Source organism: Chaetodon auriga, chromosome 10, assembly GCF_051107435.1.
Source record: "Chaetodon auriga isolate fChaAug3 chromosome 10, fChaAug3.hap1, whole genome shotgun sequence".
Lineage (NCBI taxonomy): Eukaryota > Metazoa > Chordata > Actinopteri > Chaetodontiformes > Chaetodontidae > Chaetodon > Chaetodon auriga.
The window spans coordinates 4,688,382-4,712,786 of record NC_135083.1 but is presented as its reverse complement, the minus strand read 5'-3'; the positions used below and the strand labels follow the sequence as shown (position 1 = coordinate 4,712,786).

Here is a 24,405-nt window from a genome sequence, read left to right as displayed (position 1 = left end):
TGTAACCGAAGCTGCGCTAACACAAACAGGCTAATTTGACATATTCTACCATAGCAGATTGAGACATTTTCTTTCATTGGACCAACCTTTTCTCACGCTGGTTATGGATGTTCATAGTGAGAATTCATTCATATACTATTTATCTTGATTGGGACATGGCACGTTATACAGTCTGAGTATAGTTTGGTCCCTTTGTTGTTCTTATGTCATGCCACAGCCCAAATAAAGAGCTGCGTAACCGGCTGCTTGAGTCAGTCGAATTATCCCTGAGTGATGGACGGCTGCTGTAGCATTCACAAGGCTGTATGCTTCACAGTCCGGCCAATAGTGTCTCGTCTAATGGAGTGTTCCACATTTGTCTCGACTCGTATTCATGTTACGAGTCGAATGAGATTACTTCAATGATTGTTGAGTTTCTGGAGCGTTATCTTTCAGCTTTTGTGCTCTAAAAAGTGTTTTTCTGCTTTTATCTTCCTGCAGCTCTGTAGTCTGATTTACATGCCAAACGGAGAATCGTCTGATCAAGGTATGTGAACTATCAGATAAGACCCAAATTCTTAAAATAAACTCTGCTAATGTTTGACAGAACCAAAACAGACTATTTATAAGACAGGAACACGGTGCTTTTAAAGGAACAGCTACAGCTGCTGGCCAACACGCTTCATTAACCTTTCATTATCGTGTATTAGTTTACAGTATTTCGTTTTTAATCTCGTCATTTTAACGATTCAAGCTTTTTTTTAACTGGGCACCGGCACTATTTTGAATGTAAGCAGTGGCTAAAATAGTTCTGTGGTAGGAAGCGTCTAGAGCTGAAGGAGGAAGTGCATGCAGTCGGCCTCCTCATGGTTAATTGTCAGAGCGTGGCTGCGACGGTCAGTCATCGCACGTTGTATGCTTTCTTTCGACACAAAAAGTAGTAACGCTGAGTGAGGAGCTCCATGTGCACTGCGTCAGAAATCATTATAGTAACCGACATATGGGTGTTACAAAAGAATCACATAACAACATAAACCAGAACACCGTGTAAATATTCCCTTTGGTGCAGATTCGGAGATAAGTGGGATCCCTTATTAGACCGTATTTAAAAAGCCAAAAGACCATCTGAGAGCTTATGCAACTGATACGTAAGCTGGTGATGTGCCTTTAAAACCAGTGGGCTGTCAGGTGATCGAGGAGACTCAGTCAGCTCAGCCTCAAAGACAGAGGAGCCAGAGTGCGTCTCTAGCCGAGAGCAGAGAGGAGAGCGCCACAGAAGAGGGCAGCGGAGAGGGAGAGAGACCCAATTATAAGGGGACACTGGGGGGAAATGGGGACACAGCAACGTCACAGAGTGGGGGACAGGGAGCCGTGGTGGTAGGGTCCCTTTAACTGCAGCCTGCTCATGCTCACTTCCCTCGTGTGGCAGCTAGCAAGTGTGTTTGTGGCTCAGCTTGATCAAGAAGTTGCGTTGTATGGTCACAACAGTGGTATAAAAGCACAGAGAATTAAGTGCTGCGTCACACTCGGGCAGAGGAATAGCGTGATCATGCGCGCATGTGCACGGCCGCGCGCGCGTGCGTGCGTGTGTGTGTGCGCGTGCATGCCGGTCTGCTCTGTTTCTGTGTATATGTGTCAGTTGGAAGTAGCAGTCTAATAGCAGTTTATGCTGTTGCAAACCAGATGAAAATAAAGAGTGCGTGTGTTTGAGAGGCAAGCAGAAACGGGGAGAGAGAGAGGGAGATACAGAGAGGGAGGGAGAGCAAGTGAGAGAGAGAGAGAGAGAGAGAGAGAGAGATTTTGGATTAGTTGCTACGTCACTTTTTCATGTCAGGAGAAACAGAAGCTGAGATAACAGAAGCCCAGAGTCATCGAGTTTTCCACCTGAAGTCGGCACTGGTTTCGGACAACCTCGGCTTTCTCCTCCTCTTCCTCTTCCTCCTTGGTAGTTTTGATCTGCTCTGCCTGTCGCTGCTGTGTGTGTGTCTGTGTGTGTGTGCGTGTGTGTCTGTGTGTGTGTGTATGCCTGTGTGCGCCGTAGTTCCTGCGAGCTGATATCGGGAGTTTCAACATGGATGCTGAAGATGTGACACAGTTTCCCTTCGTCTTGTTTTGATAGCGTGGTAAGGCGTGTGCGTCGGCTGGCCAGAGGTGCGACAAAGGGGTTAACAAAAGAATATTCCGGAAGGTTGTTAATATCAGAGCGAAGCTCGTTCGGGAATGTTGTGCCGAGAATTATCCAGGTATTCGAACGTGGCTTTTTTTGCCACCATCACCTTAAGGAAAGCGGATGATTACGTTTGTGCCAATAATAGGTGAATACAGCCGCGCACGGTGCCGTCGGACCTGTTCTGAAACCCTGTTATCTGTTTAATACACCATTATGTGGGAGTGTCTACAGATGCAGCCAGGTGGACATGACAGCAGGCTTCATGTTCGCTGTTGAATTCAGCCGACGTGGTGATCATTTCTCTTCACTACATGTGTACATATGTGTGTGTGTGTGTGTGTGTTCCAACTGCTGGCCTACTTGTTGTGGTTAACTCTTGATGGAGTTGAAGGAAAGAGTGAGCGTGGAGAGGGAGGCAGACACACACGAAAGCGTCGGCTGGTTGGGGTCCGGCTGTACGTCGCCATCAGGCAGCAGATCAGCCCGGTGTCTGTGGCTGGTGGCACTTTTCTCATGTGATTTGTTTTCACCCTCCAGGGCCACCGGGATTCGGCGATACCCCTTCCCAAGATGCATTTGTTTCTGCGTAGTTAGGAGAGACAGAGATGGTGACGCACTCGTTTCTGGGCTGGACTTCTCTTCAACCAGCACACGGCCTGTGTCTCTCCCTCTCTCTGCCTATCTGTTTATCTCTGTCTGCCTCTCTCTTGGAGAAAGGGAACATCAGAAGGGGCTAAATGTCATGGCTCGGGATCAGAGAGAGGGAGGGATAGAGAAGGAGAGAAGTTGTTTACCTTGCTCTCTTGGTGACTCTGCTTTGGCGTCTCTCCAGTTCACATGCACTGGACTTCCTAAAGCTGCTGCATCACAGGCCACCGTGCCAAAGCTGGCTTCTCATTGGATGGGAGGAGCTCCCCTGGCTCCACGAGCTGTACAACATCTGATTGGCTAAGAAGCACAAAGGTTTTGCATTTGCAGAAACCCCTCTCCATGGATACACGAGCACCACGTGTGTTTACATGGGTCGAGCTGTTAGTCTGTTGTTTATTTTTGTAAACATGGTAACGTTTGTGTCCTGTGTGAGTTTAGAAAGTGATGCATCAGTTAGTTTTTTACAAGGAACATCACTGCCAGTGTTTCTCCTGTGAAGTGATCATCGTACAGTCTTCATTTGGCCGATGCTGCAGCCTCGGGCCTTGGTTGTTTTACCGGTGCCATCGTTTCCTAATAGTTTCCTTGAAAGTTTCCGGAAAAGAGCTATGAAACATGCGCTGATGCGTCTGAGGCAGTGCTTGAGTCTAAGGAAGTGTTAAGTTCCAGATAAAAATCTCACTGACTGGAACTGGCAGTGGAAGAGAGCTGAGCATCTTCTGCACGCCTGACACACTCGGACTCTCCGCGGCGACGAGGGCGGCAGCAGCAGGAAGGATTCAAATCCCTAGACGAGAGAGGTCCTCTCATGCTCCTGGCTGGAAGTCCCAACGTCCAAAAGACGCCTCGTTTCTGAGATGATGCAAGAGCGTGCGTGGCTGCCCGTGGTCTGCATTGCAGCTCCTGCTTCTACAGTCAGCGTCTTTCTCTCCCTTTCCCTCCCGCTCGCTCTCTTCTAAATGTGCTGATGGTATAATACTGTATATACTATCGCTGCCTGTTTGTTTTTCCTTTGTGCAGATGATCGTAAAGACGTGCTCCCCCACTCACCTCACCGCGATGGGCGTTGAACGAGCTAACACCAGTAGACTACGCTTCACCACGAAGCGTAACTGTGACACGCAGTCAGAGGCACAAGTGCACTAATCCAGCTTTCCTGCAGAAAGTTGATTCATGATACGTTTATTTTTTTTAGCAGTGAGGTCTATTTTAACTTAGCAGTATATCACAAAGTACAACTGTAAGCTAACAAATTGCTTATCGCGCATGTTTCGCCTCCGTTTACTCACTCAGCGATACTCGGATAAGGACCGCTGTGAAAATATTCACCCCTGTGGGTTTCAACAGGGCGCTTCACAGTTCCTTCCTGATCCTGCCGTTGACCGCTCTCTGAAGGCCTCCTGTCCCTTTAAATCTTTTATAAGCATTACACAACAGGTCCAGTGGCACACAAGCAACAAACAACCCGAAAAAGAAAACTGACAGGGTTGGGTTGAGCCAGCCAGGCGAAGGAACCAGACACCTACGGACAGACAGGCCCTCTGATCAGAGCCGTCACTGTGGCTACAGTGCAAACACACACACACACACACACACACGTAGCCTTATACCCTCACACACAGACAGCCCTGACCAGAAAAAAAAAATGGCTTAGCCTGGCCCATCTGAAGCCTGATAAGGACTTGTAAGGGCTGTGGGGATTACTGTGAAAATCAAAGTAAATTGCATCTGATGTTTCGAGGCTGGGGTTAGGCTTCCCTGATTTGGCGTTAATCAGTTTCAAGACAAGTCGTATTTATGGGAGTTGTCATTGCAAATATGAAGAAACTGAGGCAGACTGTGTGTGGGAGTGTGTTCTGGAGGGACAGGGACGTTTGAGCCAAGACAATGAATTGCCAGTGGTCCTCTCACCTGCATGCAAAGAGTGAAAACAGCAGGGGGGAAATTTGCAAATGGTCGGGTAGTTTTGTACTTTGTTGGAGCATTTGGCAACAAGTCAGTGAACTGGCCACTACCTGTCGTTGCCCCACCCTCTGTGTGTTGTAGCTGCGTGTGTGCGTCATGGCTCTCACTGCCAGCGATTGACTGCCACTTCCTTGCTTTTTTTTTCCCCCCATGTAGTGGCTGGACAGCAACGCAGCGGGCCATCGTCCTCACTGTTTGACAGAGCAGCCGAGAGGGGAGGACTCGCAGGGTCTGCGCGTGGAGCTGCAGGTGAGCCCGAACGTGAAAGACATTCAGTGGCAGCGTTTCGTGTGTCTCTTCTTGTTTGGCCCTTCACACATCCGCGAAGCTTGGATCAAGTATCAGATCAGTCGTGTGGGCGTGTTAGAGAGAAATAGATTGAGAGAGAGGGAGAGAGTTCTGGTGCTTTCTCAGTGGTTTTCCATTACATCTCTATCTGTCACACACACTCTCTCCCTTCATCTGCCTGCCTCTCTCTTTGTTTTGCGGCCTGAATCAGGGCACTGAATCAAACCTCTCTCTGGGCACGAGCCTAAGCCGTCCCTGAGTGTGTGACACTGGAGGCCTCTGACAGCCTCTGAGTTTCTGTCAGGCTTCCCTGGAGCACCATCCTGGTCCAGTCGAAAACAAGGTCGACACAGGCGACGTTTAAAGCTTACTGTACCTATTACTAATTCATCGACGTGCATCAGCGTAATGGAGACCAACGAAGCACTGTTTAAACAATTAATCGTTCCATTTGCAAATGCTAAGGCCCCCAGATGAAGATTTAATACAACAGTGCCTCGAACAGCTGTTACCTCCTCGGTGTCCTCTCACAGTATTTAAGTTAACTTTCCAGGCTGAAAGAAGGAACCAGTCCGAGTCCGTTCTGATTAAATGTCATGCATATTTGTGTCATATCGTTGTGGGTGTTTGGTCGATGCATAATTCATATGTGCAAACAGAACATGCAACGGATACTTTCTGCATTTCTTGCAATAACTTCCAGTACGCTCAACTTTTCCACAGTAGATGCTTCTGAGGACGATTTCAGCCGAGGAGTGATAAAAGAGAAGTAGCCTGATGAGAGAGAGAGATGTCCGACTGTTAGTCGTAATTACGTAACAGTAATTAGTTCAGTGTAGACAAGCACATGTAGTTCATCTCAAAATGTGGACGGAGCTTCAGAGAATATGCTGCGTGGGCCCTTGATTAAATCCCGAGTTGTTTCAGTCTCTGCCTCCATAACACTTTTTTCCCTCTTGAACACGTTAATTCTAAGTATTCCAATCAGAACATTTGTATGTGTTGCAGACTTCTAAGTCCGGGCTTTCTCTCAGGCTGCTGCCTTATCAGTCACAGCTTCACATCTACAGTGTGATGCTCAGGCTGTGTATTAATTACAGAGAATGCAGATATGGAGCTCCGTGTGTGTCTGCTGCTGCATCTGAAAGTCTGACTGAAAGGAATCCGGTCGCACCACGTCCATGTTAGTGTTCCCGTTTCAAACTGGCAGCTAATTTTTACTGTTTTCTGCTCTTTTCTGCTCTCATTAATGTTATTTTCCTTTTTTGATTTCAGTGTTTTACAGCACAGGAGGAGAACCTTTTGTGAGAAGTGCCCCCCTTGGAAGCTGGTTTCAGATGGTGGCTTAGAGTGTTGTCATCTATCTAGCACCATTTGAAATCAGTGTTCTTGGGGTGGGAAGTGGATTTCTCTGGCCTTCGACAGGCAGCTGTGAAGTGCCAGAAGAGATGTCGGGAGGTGAAGGCGAAGGACAGAGGCGGCCTCACCTGGGAAGCGTCGCTGCCTGAAGCACCGCTCAGTCGGCCACAAACCACCAGCCGGCCGGGATGTTTTGACAGCTCAAGCTCTTTGTCCTCAATCCAAGGTTGACCGATTTCTTTTGGTGTTCAGAGTCTGCTTTTGTTTCTAGCACCATTTGAAATCGGTTACAGTGAAGGACAGATCTCATCGTACCTCGTGGAGGATGTTGGAATGAAGCCGTGCTCTTTATTTTACCGACTGTGGATTGAACCTGGACGTCTCACTGATAGCTAGAGCGGAGGAAGACGAGTCCAGATGCTTTTACTTAAGTAAAAGCAACAATTCTACAAAGTAAAACTACTCTATACACTGTGAGTACAACCCTGCTTTTATTTTAAATAACAGTATTATTAACAAAATGTAGTTTTGTGTATGAAGCTTTAATCTGCAAAGTAACAGTTGAATAAATGTCTTTAGGTACAAAGTTTCCCTTTGAAATGTCATGACGTGAGTTTATAGAAGCATTACATTAAACCAGGGCAGTAGCCTAAATTGCACTTGAGTAAATGTGAAATCACTCCTGGATGTTTGTCTGCAAACTTTGAGATGCTTTCAACAGTTTCCCTCTTGGTGTCAGATCCACCAGGTGGTGCTGTAACACAACATGTAAGAGGATCCTCTTAACTAGTCTCTGTGCCCACAGTTAGTACTTCAAGTACATTTATAGACAGTTTGTTTTAATTATTATTAAAAAAAAATGCTTTATTTCTCATAGCCTGGGGATAAGACTTGGGTGTCTGGTATTTTGTTAGAAAAAGAAAACTGGTAAAATATGTCCACAAGTTTATAGCACGTTTTGGCCCTAAAGTGTTTTTCCCCATAGCTTCATATTCAATGTAAAGTGACTGCAGATTACCTCTGTACGCTATGCAGTAGTTTAGTCTTGCACAGCCGCACCTGTCCACTAAATATCAGACAGGTGTGACTAATGTGGATGATACATTTTTCTCACGAATGTGTGAATGTCGACTAAAATGTGCCCCAGCAGTTTAAGTACCTGAATATCCAAAGCAGAACCAACTGAGGATGAAGTACTCTCTTCTTAAACTCATTGTGTCTGAACATGCATAACATACAGAAAACATGCAAAGGGGTTAACAAGTGTATTTTAATAACAGCATCATTAACTTTTCAAGCTCCATTCCATGACGCCTGAATCAAACAAGATTAAGTCCTGATAAGCAAAGCTGTTGTGTGTACTGTGTGCAAGTACATGGTGAACACATGGTGAGTCTTCATTATGTCTGTTTTATTTCATCGATTGATTACAAAAAGTAGCGCCAATATAGGAGCAGTTCTACACTTGCCTCAAAACAGTACAAAAAATGTTAATGATGTTTTGAAACACAAATTTTAGTTAAATAAATAAACAGCCAGGCAGTGCAAAAGTGTTCGGAGATCACAGTTTATACATCTTAATGTAACAGACACAATACCTGTGTCCCAATCCTCCTCTTCTTACATTACGCTGAAACCGACACTCGGGAAGAGATGTCCACAAAACACGATTTGGAGCAATGAAACAGTCAGGGACAACAATTTAACTTGATTTGGTGAAGAAACGCAGCACAACGAATCATGTACCAACACACGGCTAATTTTTTTTATTTTTTTTTAACATAAACCTTAAGGTCAGCCCGCGATTAAGCAACCCCAACAATCGGGTCAATATTTATGCAATTCACAGGCAAACACACAAGTCACACACAACAAGCCAAAACACTTGGCTTGTGAAATAAGGCCAATGGAACATGCCTTGTATTCAGGCACTATGCTGGGGACTGTTGCACAGACCCCACTGTTGTCTCTTGAATGGCGGAAGTTGAATCTAAAGACAGGAGGACTGTTTTTTGGCCAGGAGCCAGCTGTAGTTAAGGTGAACCATGCCAACATTCTTTACTGATTTTGCTTGTTTTAAGCTTTTAATCTGTGTCACTGAGCTGAACTGTGCTCTGAGTTATAGTGCAAGTTTAAAGTGAACGTGGAATTGGAGCCTTTGATAAAAATGAACTCTCATTCCTTCATCATTTTAAAAAAAAGAAGAAAAACTGCTGATGCTGTAAAGAGAGCATCCCAGATATCAATGAACTGAATTAGGCAGACTAGGAAAAGTAGTTATGAGTGGTCTATTGAAAATGGAAATCAACTGTCAACTAACCAGAGGTGCTATTTAACGTACAAGCGAAGGATCGAGCTGGAGTCGGCGTGGCAATCAGCAGCGTACATTTCAGGGGGTCTCATTAGCTCCGCCATCCACATGCGCACGGGACGACGCCACTACATTCAAAGATTGTCCAGTGACGTTCCTCTTCTCAACCAGTCATTTTTACAACCAGTAATGTTGGACTAACAGGACTGGACTGCTTACTACAGGAAAAACAAAAAAAAAAGCAAAGTGATATAAATTAGACATTTTCAGACAGACTCGAAATATCGCACAGTCCTGTGAAAGAGGAGAAAAGCGTCTGTGAAGGGTTTTAAGGCAGTTGTCCAGCAGGTTGGTTAGGAGGCCAGCGTGGTGTGGAAGAGAAACATCGTGAACATTCATAATACATCATGCAAATACAGTCTGAAATCACATAAAGACTTCTGCCCACCATTATCACATATTACTCTTGCTCTTCACATTATTAATCGTTCACTTTGCATACATGAGTTCAAGTGCGCTCGCTGGACGCAGCGTCTTACCGAGAGTGCTACTTCCTCTTCAGGTTTGGTAGCCTCATCGGCAGGAATGCCTCTCCCAGAGCTGTAATCCAATATTGACTCGTCAACATTACTACTGATACACAACCAGGCAGACAAGGAGCAAGGAGGATTTAAGGTAGGCCAGAGAAACACCCTGTTCACCCAAAAAAGACTCCCAACCCATCTACAATAAACACCTCACACACACACACAAACACACCCCCACCAGGCCTGTCTGCTGCTATTCGTCTGTCTCTCACAGCCCAAATATCCACCTCTGTGTGGGTGTTACTCCGCGATGCAAAATACTACCTGTTGATTTCTCGGAGCAGAAATCAACAGGTCACCACAGCATCGCCGAGGACACAGAGGGTTGTTACAGTGCGACAAAAGGCCAAACAGCTGGTTTATATTCACATCGTGTGGCCTGGTGTTCCAAACAATGTTAACAGATTCTAAAATAAAATAAACTAACAACATTCACATGGTGAGTGTTCTTCATGTTTCATTTCTGATGAAAACGTGAAGGACACACACCTCTTCTGCAGAAAGACATACAGGACTATACCACCAAATGCTCTGTTGTCACATTTCATCTTTTTACTCCCGGCCTAAACGGCCAGTTTATGGCAGACATTCAGGAACCAAAGGCAGATTCAGCTGCCTTTCAGGCCCAAAGTTGTGAAACTTTCCGACACGTTTAAGTTTTGCAACTTTATAAGAAGCAGTCTGACAGGTTTATGAAGTCTTCGATTTTTTTTTTGGATGCCCTCCTTAACAGTGAGTTAAGGCATACACACAAGCTACTCTGACACAACAGGAACCAAACGGTGTTTCCTGAGGAATATTTCCAGAAATGTGACATACCAGCAACCACTCCTTCCTATTTCAAGCAGAAACTAGAGGATTGTACTCAGCAGTGTCTGGGTTGATTCTAAAATCATTTCAAAGCCAGTTAACCCAAGATCAACAATATCACTGATCGTAATTATAATAATAACAACAACAATAATAATGCTGCCACTTCCTGTCACCCTCTACCTTGGGAATATGTGTAAGCTGATGCAAATAAAAACACTTCACTACTTCACTGTGAATCCACTGTTCTCTTAGCAGCACCTGCGCTTCCTCTTTGGTCATGTAAATTTGCGACATTCATGGCAACAGAATACAACACAACAAACACAACCAAGTGCTAACAGAAACACCTGCATCCGTAATCATTCATACCTAAACATCCTTTAGCATCTATGGCACATTCTGTAGACCTCGTGTGTCAACACAAACCCCCATGAGGCACTCTGGGCAGCTTTCAACTGAGCGGCCCACAGCTCTGTGGAGTAGGAGTGTTTTGGGGGCTTATTGCAGCGCCCCCTTAAGACAACACTGACACTGCGGTAGAGAAAAACATTGATCAAAAAGCCGAAAGCACACGGATTGCGACATGCAGCACTTGACAGGAAGAAAGGTTGGGACAGGTTCAAGACACGGACCGAATACAGCACTGAGACACAGAGAAAAGGTTGAAGAAGCCATGACAAAGACCACAGACGGCTAGCGCCATAGAGTGTTAAAGCCATATCAGGGGTTAATTGGCACAGTCGAATAAAACAACTTTTTACCCCAGTTTTTTCTTGATGCGTGCCGGGACTCCAAAGTAGAAACATCCACAGCAAATGAGGAGAACACTGATTGCTTTGATAAGAGAAATGGAGACATTTGAAGCCACTGAGGCCAACAAGAGTAGTGTCATATAAATGCCTGACACCATCCTGACGTGGTAAAGTTTACACTGACAACCCCCAAAAACTTGTTTTTTAGGAAATTATTACAGTAAAACTGTTGCTATTTATTAGAATAACAATCCAGGCATGATTAGTTCTAAGGGTTACATGAACGGAAATCATGTGCAAAACACAAACCACAGCAAAGTGAGGAAGTGACAGATCCAGCCATCACCACACGAACAAGTTTTAATGGCTGAATGTGTCACTTTGTTCCCATTTCCCAAACAAGAACACGATGTCCTCAGAAGATCTCCACAGACTGCTGTGTTACAGCTGTTCTGAGGCCATCTTGATGTTATTTGGGTCACAATTATCTCTGTGCATTGTTCATCTAATGATGATGAAAGGATGAAAGTGAAACTTACCAGCAAGGGCTATAGCCAGCGGCATGACGTAGTTGTTTGCACTACTTTCTGTAAAAAACGAAACAGCAGAGACTTGAGTCAAATGGTGGTTTTGATTAACCGTCAATGCTTATCTGCTCCTGTTCAGGAACAAGACAGAACGAGAGATTATTTCAGAAGGAGCTGGTGAAGAGATGTGCAACGAAAACATTAAAAGTCAAGTCCATCTACGGTGTTTTAGATAGACAATAATCAAGGCTGAGCAGTGTTTTGAAGAAGCACTGAGGCGTAGGACATGATGATGGGATGAAGTGTTCAGCAGTGACTGCTGCATCAATGATTGCTCTACGCATATTTTGAGGAAATTCAATTTTTTCATGGGAAAAAAATTAACTGTATACTTATGATTGAAGCCTTTTGGAGGGTGTTACAATGAGAGTTGCAGTTTTGTGCGAGGTCCAAATCAGATGTATGGTTTCATCTGAAAGCTATGCTCCAATACGGAGGAAAAATGCAAGAAGAGCCCGAGCCAGGTGGGAAAGATTAAATCCAGGAGTCACAGAATGCCACTCGAAATTTCTCAAACTTGTCATTTTAAATTTTCTAGATAAATCATTAAAATTACATTCATTTTCATTCCATAAATAAGGTGAGCGGGCCCTCACCCTCAAGCCCAATGTCCCCGCTAAGGCCTAAACCAAAACCCTCACTGTCTCAGCCTTTTAAGAGCTTTGAGCGGGAGACAGTGCGTTTAAAGATGGCAGCATTTTGTGACATGTCACGTGACCTTGAGAACGCCATGACAGGCTACATACAGCTGTGTCTTTGGGACACTGTATTTTATGTTTTTTTACTTTCTTCATGGCCAAGGCGCTCCTTCCATGATTGTCTATTGGGATTTTTTATAGAACTGTGGGTTATTCACGCAAGTTAAGTGTGCAGGAATGCAGACTTGTGGAGAGTGTGCAGAAAGATCTGTATGGGACAGTCCTAAGCCCTGCAGAATCGAAAGAAATGTCTGGTGAGTCCCTGAGTGTGGACAATGGGATTGGGCCTCAAACTTCTGCCCATGAACAAAAAAAAAATTTCAACTTCAAAAACAAAAAAACAGGTAAGCTAATAGCTAAGACATTACACAGCAGCAGGGAATCTGAAAGGTATGGTGGCAATATTTCTGATGATGGTACTATGGTAGAAACCCAAATGCACACAAAAAATGTGGTTTTTCAAACAGCGGTGGTAGAGCAACTTCCTGATTTTTAAAACTTTATTTAGCTGCCAAGCAAAAGAGGAAAAACCCAACGCTAATGTAATCCAAACAGGGAAACCACAGGAAGATAAGTATATAGAAAGTGCTGCGACCAGCTGGTGGCAGGTCAGAATGTGGATTCGTACAAAATCATGACTGATCACGTTCAAATGTAACAGGCTGACTTTCACTGACACAGCTACATCAAGTAGGAATTTTCATTTGACTTACTTTCACATTTTGGAAGTCCAGGTGACCACTGACCGCTTTCCTCACAGGTCTGTACGGGCTTTCCTACCATCTCAAACCCAGACTTGCACTGGTACGTCACCGTAGTCTTGTATCTGTAAGGGGGTCCAGAGTCTTCAATCCGCTCGCCGTTTTCAACAGCAGGATCTGGACACTGACCATCTGAAGGCAAAAAAAATATATGTATATATATATATATATATATATACTTAATCCATTTGTAGATATATGATATTGCTCAGCCCTAAATCAGTGATTACAGATTTCTTGGTGAGGCAAAATGATGTCATTATTTCAAATTAGGCAAGTGAGCATGATGGATAAAATCCTCCATCAGGGTTTATGCGTGTTTGTATAATGCTATATATCACCAGAGAGTACAGGGCTAAACAATTATTACATGAACATTAATGCTTTTCGCACATTACAGTGGTGCTACAGAAGTTGCGAGCTTTGTAGCACAGGCCACAAACTTGTAGCGTGAATAGAAAACGCCTACACGTAGCGCAGCTCGTCACTTAAATGGGCAAATGGCATGAATGTTGCACACAGAGCACCATCCAAACCCTATGAAGAGATGTTTTCTGATAAGCACTTTCTGTATTTGCCCGTCGTGGAACATTTCAGCGACACAACACCTCAACATAATATACACGTGTAACGCTTCAAATGAGCAGTACAAAGCTCAGTAAATATATATCATCGTGCACACAGTAGTACTGATGTTAAACTCACATTGAGAGCATGCATCTGCGACGTGCTTTTGTCATATCAGTGACTTGTACAAACACGTTGAGCGGTGAAACAACGAGAACTTTGTATGTTTCATTTTGAGATTTTTTTTCCAGTGAAAATTACAAAAATGACCAGTTCCACTAAAACATCACGATGTCTACCAAAAAAAATAGCAATAAGATTTTTTGTTTTGTGTATCGTTCAGGCCTGGTTTAGCACCGTTTTCTAGAAACTCAATTGAAAAACTGCTCAGTGTTGACAGATCTAGTGAATTCTGTACTTTACGGATCAAAGTACAGCACAGTACTTCATCACATTCATTACGGTCCTGGTCACTGATGTAAACACCTAACACATACCACTTGCCAAGTCCTGTGTAGAGTAGAGTAGAGAGAAAATAACACTGGAAATACTTTTAACAAGACACCGTCACCAGGCTCGTTCAACCATAACTCCTTAACACAAACACGACAGCACTTTGATCAAAGATGCATTTATGAGCTTGGACACTGTCAACGTTTTAGGCCTTTTTTTTGGCCCAATCATTTTGGAGGAAGTTAGATGGTTCTTAAGCATTAACGTGGTTTACCTGTTGGTTTCTTTGTGGTGGTGGTGGTGGCGGTGGTGTTAGTAGCTTTAGTTGGGTCTGGCATTTCTGCAAGAATATAAAAAGGGAGTAGTCAGAACAATATTTCTGACATCAGGGATGTGCACCCTGCACAAAAATACACCCTGCACTCAAAAATGTTCAGTTTCTATTAACAATTAAAACTTGCATGTTAATGTAACTGTAGTGGGTTGTTTGAGCTTCATGAGGGAAGCACAAACATGTTTGCTGATGTAAATTTGTTGTGAAGTGACCCAGCTCACACTCCCCACCTCAAACTTTTACCCATGAACAAACACAGTAAAAAAAAATTTCACAGCGGCATGGTGTCATCTGAGAGGTACGGTGAGGAACAGACTCTGAATGCTATTTAAAACCGTCTCCTTTATATTGAAATGTCAGGATAAATCCATAGAATTGCTTCTATTGTTTATTTAGTTATTTCCTAACAAAGTCCTAAATCCACTCAGCATTTTTCAATATTAAGACCTTCACACTGAACGGCTGCAGACAAAAAACATGCAACAATTTTCCAAAAATGACCTTTTCAGAGCACGCGAGCGCTTCGGTCACAGCTGAGATTACTTTGAGAAGATGATTCAAAAGAAAAATTGAAAACACTTACTGATACATGTTGGAGGAGCAGGCTTAAATGTTCCATCCTCTGAACATGAAACTGATTTCAATCCACTAAGAGTGAACCCTTTCTCACAGCTGTACTGTACAACCTCTCCATAAACATATTTGTCTTTGCTTGGACTCAAAGTCCCACCCGCCACTGTAGGTGGCGGCTCACAAGTCACCACTGCAACATAAAAATGACATCTGTTAGACTGGAAACAGACACCGAGCTCTGATTGAGTAGAGAGACGTTTTGACAGGAAGGTACCAAATCAGAGAATTTGAAAAAGTTTTAAGTGGTTGTGGAATATCGCTGCCATTGTTTGATGTGTGGTAGAAGATGCATGATTGATTCTATGGATTTATCCTGAAATGTTAAACTTGTTTGGTTTGTTTCACGGTAGTAATATCAGAAATAAAGCATCATTTAGAAACATATATACACACGTCAAGTGGTGAAACCACGAAGAACAAGAATCTCAAGATTTCAGTCAGTGGCCACAGCTACAGTCATGCAGCCATGAAGGGAGGTCTTGCTTGCGGGTTATTTTTTGAGGTTTTGATGTCTCGTGTCGTCTGGCTCAGCTCGCTCAGATACAGTAAATACAGCAGATGAGTCTCTATCGCCCTCATACTGCCGCAGGTTGTGACCCATTCAAACAGTGAAAAATGTCTGACTTCTGTGCTGCTTTTAGGTTTTCTAATCAAAGAAAAACGATAACATTTCACAGGTGCAAAGATATGATTCAATATGTTACAAACGTGTTGAATTTGATAAATCACAATAAGTTATCCTTATTCTAAGCCAACATGGTTATCTTGATAAGGAAGCTGCACATCAGTAAGATGCTAAAACTGACATTTATCAACAATCTTTTTCTACATTTATGTCAATAAAATGTGTACGGTCCATCTCTCTTGGATAAACATGGAGCCATAAGTCATTTATTTTCAGTTGCACAGATCTGTCAGTCATCTGCCACTTTTAGTTTAACCGAGTATCCTGTGTCTCAAACACACGTCTGGGATGAGCAGCAAACCAAACTGCTTGAAGGTTGAGACTTCAGCGAAGAAGGAAATGTGGGAATGGATGCTGAATGTATGGACTCTATGAAGCCGGGGACGTGTTTCTCAAGTGCACGACAGGCGAGGGCTGACGAGGAGAATAGCGATGAGCCTTCAATTCACCTCACACGCAAACAAGCCCACAAACCCTCACACCAAGCAGCATGGCTGCGCTGCACTTTCACTTTCGATTGAAACGATCTCCATCCAGATGAGCCTTTTAGCACCGTGCAGACACACACAGAAACACTGCAAAGCCGCGTCGCACGTTCATGGTTTCATTCATCACACACCAGCTTTTTCGTAACACGTGTGACACATAGGTCACACCACGCCGTCATATATGAAGCACTGTGGTGCTACAGAGGTGACGCTGCCAACATATCATATTCTCCTGACGGAAGCGAACTTTGAAGCTCACACTCCCCGCCTCAAACTTTTACCCATGAACAAATACAAGAAAAGGAAATTTCACAGCAGCATGGTGTCATCTGAGAGGTACGGTGAGGAACAGACTCTGAATGCTATCTAAAACCGTCTCCTTTACATTGAAATGTCAGGATAAATCCATAGAATTGCTTCTATTGTTTATTTAGTTATTTCATAACAAAGTCCTAAATCCACTCAGCATTTTTCAATATTAAGACCTTCACACTGAACGGCTGCAGACAAAAAACATGCAACAATTTTCCAAAAATGACCTTTCCAGAGCACGCGAGCGCTTCGGTCACAGCTGAGATTACTTTGAGAAGATGATTCAAAGAAAAATTGAAAACACTTACTGATACATGTTGGAGGAGCAGGCTTAAATGTTCCATCCTCTGAACATGAAACTGATTTCAATCCACTAAGAGTGAACCCTTTCTCACAGCTGTACTGTACAACCTCTCCATAAACATATTTGTCTTTGCTTGGACTCAAAGTCCCACCCGCCACTGTAGGTGGCGGCTCACAAGTCACCACTGCAACATAAAAATGACATCTGTTAGACTGGAAACAGACACCGAGGTCTGATTGAGTAGAGAGACGTTTTGACAGGAAGGTACCAAATCAGAGAGTTTGAAAAAGTTTAAAGCGGTTGTGGAATATCGCTGCCATTATTTGATGTGTGGTAGAAGATGCATGATTGATTCTATGGATTTATCCTGAAATGTTAAACTTGTTTGGTTTGTTTCACGGTAGTAATATCAGAAATAAAGCATCATTTAGAAACATATATACACACGTCAAGTGGTGAAACCACGAAGAACAAGAATCTCAAGATTTCAGTCAGTGGCCACAGCTACAGTCATGCAGCCATGAAGGGAGGTCTTGCTTGCGGGTTATTTTTTGAGGTTTTGATGTCTCGTGTCGTCTGGCTCAGCTCGCTCAGATACAGTAAATACAGCAGATGAGTCTCTATCGCCCTCATACTGCCGCAGGTTGTGACCCATTCAAACAGTGAAAAACGTCTGACTTTTGTGCTGCTTTTGGGTTTTCTAATCAAAGAAAAACGATAACATTTCACAGGTGCAAAGATATGATTCAATATGTTACAAACGTGTTGAATTTGATAAATCACAATAAGTTATCCTTATTCTAAGCCAACATGGTTGTCTTGGTAAGGAAGCTGCACATCAGTAAGATGCTAAAACTGACATTTATCAACAATCTATTTCTACATTTATGTCAATAAAATGTGTACGGTCCATCTCTCTTGGATAAACATGGAGCCATAAGTCATTTATTTTCAGTTGCACAGATCTGTCAGTCATCTGCCACTTTTAGTTTAACCGAGTATCCTGTGTCACAAACACACGTCTGGGATGAGCAGCAAACCAAACTGCTTGAAGGTTGAGACTTCAGCGAAGAAGGAAATGTGGGAATGGATGCTGAATGTATGGACTCTATGAAGCCGGGGACGTGTTTCTCAAGTGCACGACAGGCGAGGGCTGACGAGGAGAATAGCGATGAGCCTTCAATTCACCTCACACGCAAACAAGCCCACAAACCCTCACACCAAGCAGCATGGCTGCGCTGCACTTTCACTTTCGATTGAAACGATCTCCATCCAGATGAGCCTTTTAGCACCGTGCAGACACACACAGAAACACTGCAAAGCCGCGTCGCATGTTCATGGTTTCATTCATCACACACCAGCTTTTTCGTAACACGTGTGACACATAGGTCACACCACGCCGTCATATATGAAGCACTGTGGTGCTACAGAGGTGACGCTGCCAACATATCATATTCTCCTGACGGAAGCGAACTTTGAAGCTCACACTCCCCGCCTCAAACTTTTACCCATGAACAAATACAAGAAAAGGAAATTTCACAGCAGCATGGTGTCATCTGAGAGGTACGGTGAGGAACAGACTCTGAATGCTATTTAAAACCGTCTCCTTTATATTGAAATGTCAGGATAAATCCATAGAATTGCTTCTATTGTTTATTTAGTTATTTCATAACAAAGTCCTAAATCCACACAGCATTTTTCAATATTAGGACCTTCACACTGAACGGCTGCAGACAAAAAACATGCAACAATTTTCCAAAAATGACCTTTTCAGAGCACACGAGCGCTTCGGTCACAGCTGAGATTACTTTGAGAAGATGATTCAAAAGAAAAATTGAAAACACTTACTGATACATGTTGGAGGAGCAGGCTTAAATGTTCCATCCTCTGAACATGAAACTGATTTTGATCCACTAAGAGTGAACCCTTTCTCACAGCTGTACTGTACAACCTCTCCATAAACATATTTGTCTTTGCTTGGACTCAAAGTCCCACCCGCCACTGTAGGTGGCGGCTCACAAGTCACCACTGCAACATAAAAATGACATCTGTTAGACTGGAAACAGACACCGAGTTCTGACTGAGTAGAGAGACGTTTTGACAGGAAGGTACCAAATCAGAGAGTTTGAAAAAGTTTAAAGCGGTTGTGGAATATCGCTGCCATTGTTTGATGTGTGGTAGAAGACGCATGATTGATTCTATGGATTTATCCTGAAATTTTACATTTGTTTTATTTCACAGTAGTAACATCAAAAAAAAAGCATCGTTTAAAAAAAATAGTAGAAAAAGTTTTCCTGACTGTTCAATCGAACCACTTGGCGAAAGAAAAAGAAATAATTCCCATCCAGATAGCTAAATATTTAGAAAGTTGTGTGATTAAGCTAATCACGTGTAAAAATGTGACGACACCTGGATTAGTGTAAGATCAAGTTTTGATCATGTCCAAATACAACAGGCTGACTTTCATTCAAAGACTTAAATCAAGTAGTAATTTTCATTGACGACTTACTTTCACATGTTGGGAGTCCCGGTGACCACTCGTTATTTATTTCACATGTCTGTGTAGACTCCCCATTCATAATAAATCCAGATCTGCACTTGAATGTCACTGTAGCCTTGTATCCAAAGGGGGGTCGAGAACCTTGAACCCAGTCACCATTTTTAACATCAGGATCTTTACACTGAACCACTGCAAGCAAAGAAAATTTAAAATGGAAATTAATACAAATGTCCAAGATAACGTTTTCTTGAGTATGTGAGAGCATCAGTCACAGCTGAGATTACACTGGGAGGATGTTGAGAAAAGCTGGAAAAAGTTTAAAAACACTTACTGATACATGTTGGAGGCGCAGGCTGAAATGTTCCATCATCTGAACATGATACTGATTTTGATCCACTGAGTGTGAGACCGTTTTGACAGCTGTACAGCACAACGTCTCCAGAACTATAGGTATCTTTGTTTGGAGTGAAAGTGCCATCCACAAGCGCAGGTGGAGGTTCACAAGTCACCGCTGCAAAATAAAAATGACATCTGTTAGAATTGAAACAGACCGTTTGTATTTAGTCATGTGTGTTGTGTTAACAAACAGAGATTACCAACCTTCACACACAGGCAACCTGCTCATCCACCCTTGGTCCCCACAAATGATTTCTCTTGGCCCTTGTTTACCAACGAATCTATAACTGATTACAGAATTTAAACAAAAAAAATGGGAGGTTTGAATTCAGACAACAGATTTGAAGCAGGATCTGCATCACACTGACTTTGATTAGAGGAAGATGTTTTTTGATTGGGAAACATAATGGCTACTGAGATTTTAGAGTTTAAATCCACTGCTCACAATTACAATGACATGAACCATCCAAGTTATCATTTTCTTACTAACCCAGGGTTGCAAGTGATCACAACTTTATCACCAAACTCAGTGCCTTCAGGGTAATCAACATGCCCATTTTCCACTTCTCCAACAGAGCCACAATTCTTCCCTGTAAAAAGAAAACTCATCAGGACGAGGCTCCTCCCCTAAAAATGACTGGATATCATTATACACAAATGACTCAACATACTGGTCACTCATATTAAAGAGCATTTATATGTTGGTAAGATGATAAAACTACAGGGCTCCAAATCAGAGAATGGAGAATAAAAGTCGTTATATTTACTCTCGCATCTCAGCCTCACAGAACTCCAACTCCCGTCAGAACAAGTAATGACTCCAGACCCTCCCACAGACCTGAAGCCGACATGACAGGCAAAAGTAACCTGGGTCCCATTTGGGAAGCTTGACAAAAGAAGGTCTTTGTCCTTCAAAACCATGTTGGGTCCTCCGACTGGTGCGGAGCAGTTTTGAGCTATAATGAAAAATAAGAAGAGAAAGATGAATGCTGCCCACCCAACACTAGACGTCATTTGGACGTTGTTTTTTGGCTAAATCTGGTCGGTCCGTCCTTGATTTAGCCCAAAAACAGACGTTGATAATTTGGCTGTGTGTAGTCCGTCTGATTTATTCCAAATTTAGTCCAAAAATAGACGTTGAAAATTGGGCTGAGTTAAGTCCGTCTGATTTGGTCCAAATTTAGCTCAAAAATTGACGTTGGAAATCGGAGTATGTGGAGGGACATTTTTTTTAAGGACATTTTGGCTTTGGTGGACCATAACACTTCTTCCTGCTTAACTTTGACCTACCTTCCTCAGTCATGGACACTTCCTCTACCATCACAGTAACAAAATCAAAATACCACTTCTCTTCTGGGTCCAATGTAGCACTGTATGTAATGGGGGACGGTGCACATGCGTCATTTTTTTGTTCTCAAATAAAATTAATGAGCCACGGTCAAAATGTCTCAGGTTGGAAAAATAAAATTGCTTACTAATATTCTTTTAGTAAACACTGGTCCTACAGAAAGACCACACAAAGGGACAACTCAGATTTCAGGGAAGTAGATGAGGTCTCGAAGAACAGGAGAAAAGTGCTTCAGTGACAAGTTCAGCATAAATAACAATCTGTATCATCAAAGTCATGCCACCAATAACAATAAGAAAACATGTTTTTGATTCAAGGGGTCCATAATGCCATCAAGCTTGTTACATGATAATGTTATTTTTGAACCCACAAGGATGTAGAAAAAAATGGATGTAGGTAGGTACCGTATAACCTTCAAAAACTTTTGCACTAGCATGAAATCTCTTTGTAAATCTTGTATATTGCAATATTAGTTTATACTTACATGAAATAGGTTTTATATTGTTCAAGGTATTGTATATTAGTGAAATATGAAAGAGCGGTATCGCAGGTCATTCCTTCCTGCAGCTGTCAGACTGCACAACAAGAACTGCTCAAAGTAATCTGATAATTTATCTGTATATCATCTGTAAATTATCTGTACAATAATCTGGGCAATAACTGGTGCAATAGTCTGTGCAATCCATCCTGTACATAACAGTCTGCAAATACAATTTATAATTTAAGATAATGCTTATTTTAATTACACTCATTTCTATATACTTGCTGTTTTGTTTTTTTTTACCTAATCTATCTTTTACTGGTGCTGCTGTAAATTGGAATTTCCCCTTGTGGGACAAATAAAGGTATATTGAATTGCATTGAACTGAATTGAATATATTCACTTCACAAATGAAATCGCCATTAAGGATGAATAAAATTACTGTCATCACACCTTCTTTTACTTTTTAAATTTACTACTTTCACATTCATAATAGTCTAACATAGGCCCCCCTTTTCAAATAAATCTACACATTATGCTCTTACATACAAGCGCTGACATTATCTATTTATTATTTAGCTCATTAATTGTTGTCCTGAGTAAAATGTCAAATAATAATAATAATAGTAAAATGTCGCAAAATACTATAAGGTTATAACCATTATCACATCACATTAAAAGTTACATACGTTTTTGATGCCTATTTGTTTCCCAAATATATTAGTGTGTGTGTGTGTGTGTGTGTGTGTGTGTGTGTGTGTGTGTGACAATGGGTGAATACTCTACATGTACGACACTCCTCTCTTGCAGGCCGCAGACGGATACACTTCGAGACAGGCTCGGAGACCCGCAATTACAGATGACGTCACACATTATGATTGGTTTTACGGCGGTCTCACATTATGATTCGTTGTAATTCGGCATTCGCAGCCATTAAACGGAAACAGAAGAAGAGGCAGAAGAAGCAGGAGATTTTTTGACATTGTTGGATAGTTTGGATAGAGCGAGAGCGACGGATAGAGACACATTGTAAGTATCAAATTCTTATAATTTGTAATACAAAAAGGTGTGCTTGACTGAATTTAGGTCTTGTTATCTTGCTAACGTTAGTGCGCTAAAGTAAATAAGAAAATATATGAGCTCAGATTTCAAATACACAATAAGCGCAGTTCATGTCAAAATGTGAAGAATTAAACATAACCTGCCTCATGTTCGCAGTGCAGCAGTGAAGAGGAAACTTCAGGGAGGAGCTTTGATTGTTTCTAAGTTCATCAGTCCACACCAGTTTTACTTCTTCAAGTTCGTCTGGATGTATGATTATTTTGTTGTTGTTTTTTGGGGTGTTTTGTGGCAGATTTGGAACGTTTTGCAAGTGTATATGTAAGAAGTTAGGTTCTTAAAGTCCATGTGAGAACAATAAATGTTTTATTGATACGTTCTTTGTGCATTGTCTCATTTTTTTAGGGTAAAAATTCAGTCGTGAATTTATGATTCTATATAATAATTAATTCATAGGTTGAAATTACGTTTACTTTGCAACCTAATTTAGACAGCAAAGGGACGTCTTTATGGAGACGTCTTTTCAACGACCTGAAAATGACGGCTTTTCAACTTTCACTTTTCAACCAAATCTAAATGTTGTTTCGACGTATTTAAATGATGTCTTTTCAACGTCTTTTCAACCAATTTTTGCTGGGTGGGTGGAAGTCAGGGCAAGTTCAGATGAGACCAAACACCAACCGGATCAAAATCACACCTGTCACAAGCTTATGCCACTCACCTTGAGCAGTAATGACAAGGCCCAGGCAGCTCAGTAGTAGGAAGGAAGTGACGTCCATGACGGGATCTGGAAAGGCTGACTGAAGTCAATGAGATCCCTGGCAAAGACAAGCGCAAATGCAGATAAGACGATCAGTATTAACCTGAACAAGACGGCTGAGACACGCGATGATTCAATTCAAGCAGGGATCACGTGAAATTACAGACACGTAGTTTACCAGTAACAGCTATTAGAACATTACTTTCTAGTTCAGTTTAGGTTAAAATACCCAATACAATAAATAATGATCAATATTTTGTCTCAAATTTATCTATACTGGTCACTGGCTAATCTTTGTAGATAGCTGCACTTAGCCTTGTCCTTTGTCGCCTAAATAAGAAAACATGACGCCAGACTCCATTCAAAATCCGTCAATGTTTGATAGCTAACGTGACACTGCAAACGCAGCTCCCATTACTGACCTACTTCACAACTTGTCTGCGGCGACAGCTTTCAATGGCAAGTTCGGCATACGTTTAAAACAAGAGAAATACAAACATGCCATTTTAACAGTGAAATTTCAGCCCTTAAAAACTAGTAACCAACGTTAGGTCAAACGTCTCTTCCTCCATTTTTCTTCATCAAAACACCGTGGACGGTAGCGCGTCGTAGTGAAACTAACAAAGTGTAGCTTTACTTTAAGAACGAACTATGCCGAAATTACCGGTAGATACGCTAAACTGTGTCCACCTGGGGTTTTGAATCTGCTCGTATCAAATACATTACTAAATTCACAAAACCGCAACACACCCCGTCAAGCAAGACTGGGCTAGCTAACTATTAGTATAACGATGTTACGTTAGCTAACTATCAGTTAGCTAACTATCAGTTAACATTGTTGATAGCTAGCTAACGAACGCGACCATCCTTTTAGTCACATTACTGCGTTTTTTGACGTTCGGTTTTCGCTTAACGGTGGTTTTCCTAAAAGCTTTGACCAGTTTATAACATAACCCACCAAAAATGAAGAGTCGCTGTGGTGGCCGCCTCCTCCGTTGTGGTGAAATTTAGCTCTTTCCTCACGGCCTCGGCTTCTTGTGGGAAAGGCGTGGCTCTGTAAACAGTGACGCATGTGTCGTCCTAAGCCGAAAGTCACCAGCTTTACAACATGTTGTCACCTCCACTCAGGACACTTGATTATTGACGAAAATACAACACAGTTTA

At 42.4% G+C, this 24,405-nt stretch overlaps 1 protein-coding gene across 6 annotated transcripts; it reads right to left on the bottom strand.

The window, feature by feature from the left end:
• Nucleotides 1-7,802: 7,802 nt before the first annotated feature.
• LOC143327526 (C4b-binding protein alpha chain-like) lies at nt 7,803-24,380 on the bottom strand. 6 transcript variants are annotated; one of them, XM_076741920.1, is made up of 15 exons: nt 24,200-24,330; nt 23,203-23,299; nt 20,361-20,549; nt 20,084-20,183; nt 19,798-19,880; nt 19,529-19,708; nt 19,207-19,386; nt 18,546-18,725; nt 16,702-16,881; nt 14,859-15,038; nt 14,216-14,281; nt 12,874-13,053; nt 11,415-11,462; nt 10,885-10,957; nt 7,803-9,323 (listed from the first exon to the last, which is right to left on the bottom strand). In XM_076741920.1, the coding sequence occupies exons 2-15, from the start codon at nt 23,258-23,260 to the stop codon at nt 9,197-9,199; spliced, it is 1,824 nt and encodes a 607-aa protein (XP_076598035.1). In that variant the 5' UTR covers nt 23,261-23,299; nt 24,200-24,330; the 3' UTR covers nt 7,803-9,196. The 6 variants fall into 6 exon arrangements, with proteins under 6 accessions (XP_076598035.1, XP_076598036.1, XP_076598038.1 ...); XM_076741921.1 differs by lacking the exon at nt 20,361-20,549; XM_076741923.1 differs by lacking the exons at nt 14,859-15,038; nt 16,702-16,881; nt 18,546-18,725 and having other exon boundaries at nt 7,803-8,941; nt 9,263-9,323.
• Between the last annotated feature and the right edge of the window lie 25 nt (nt 24,381-24,405).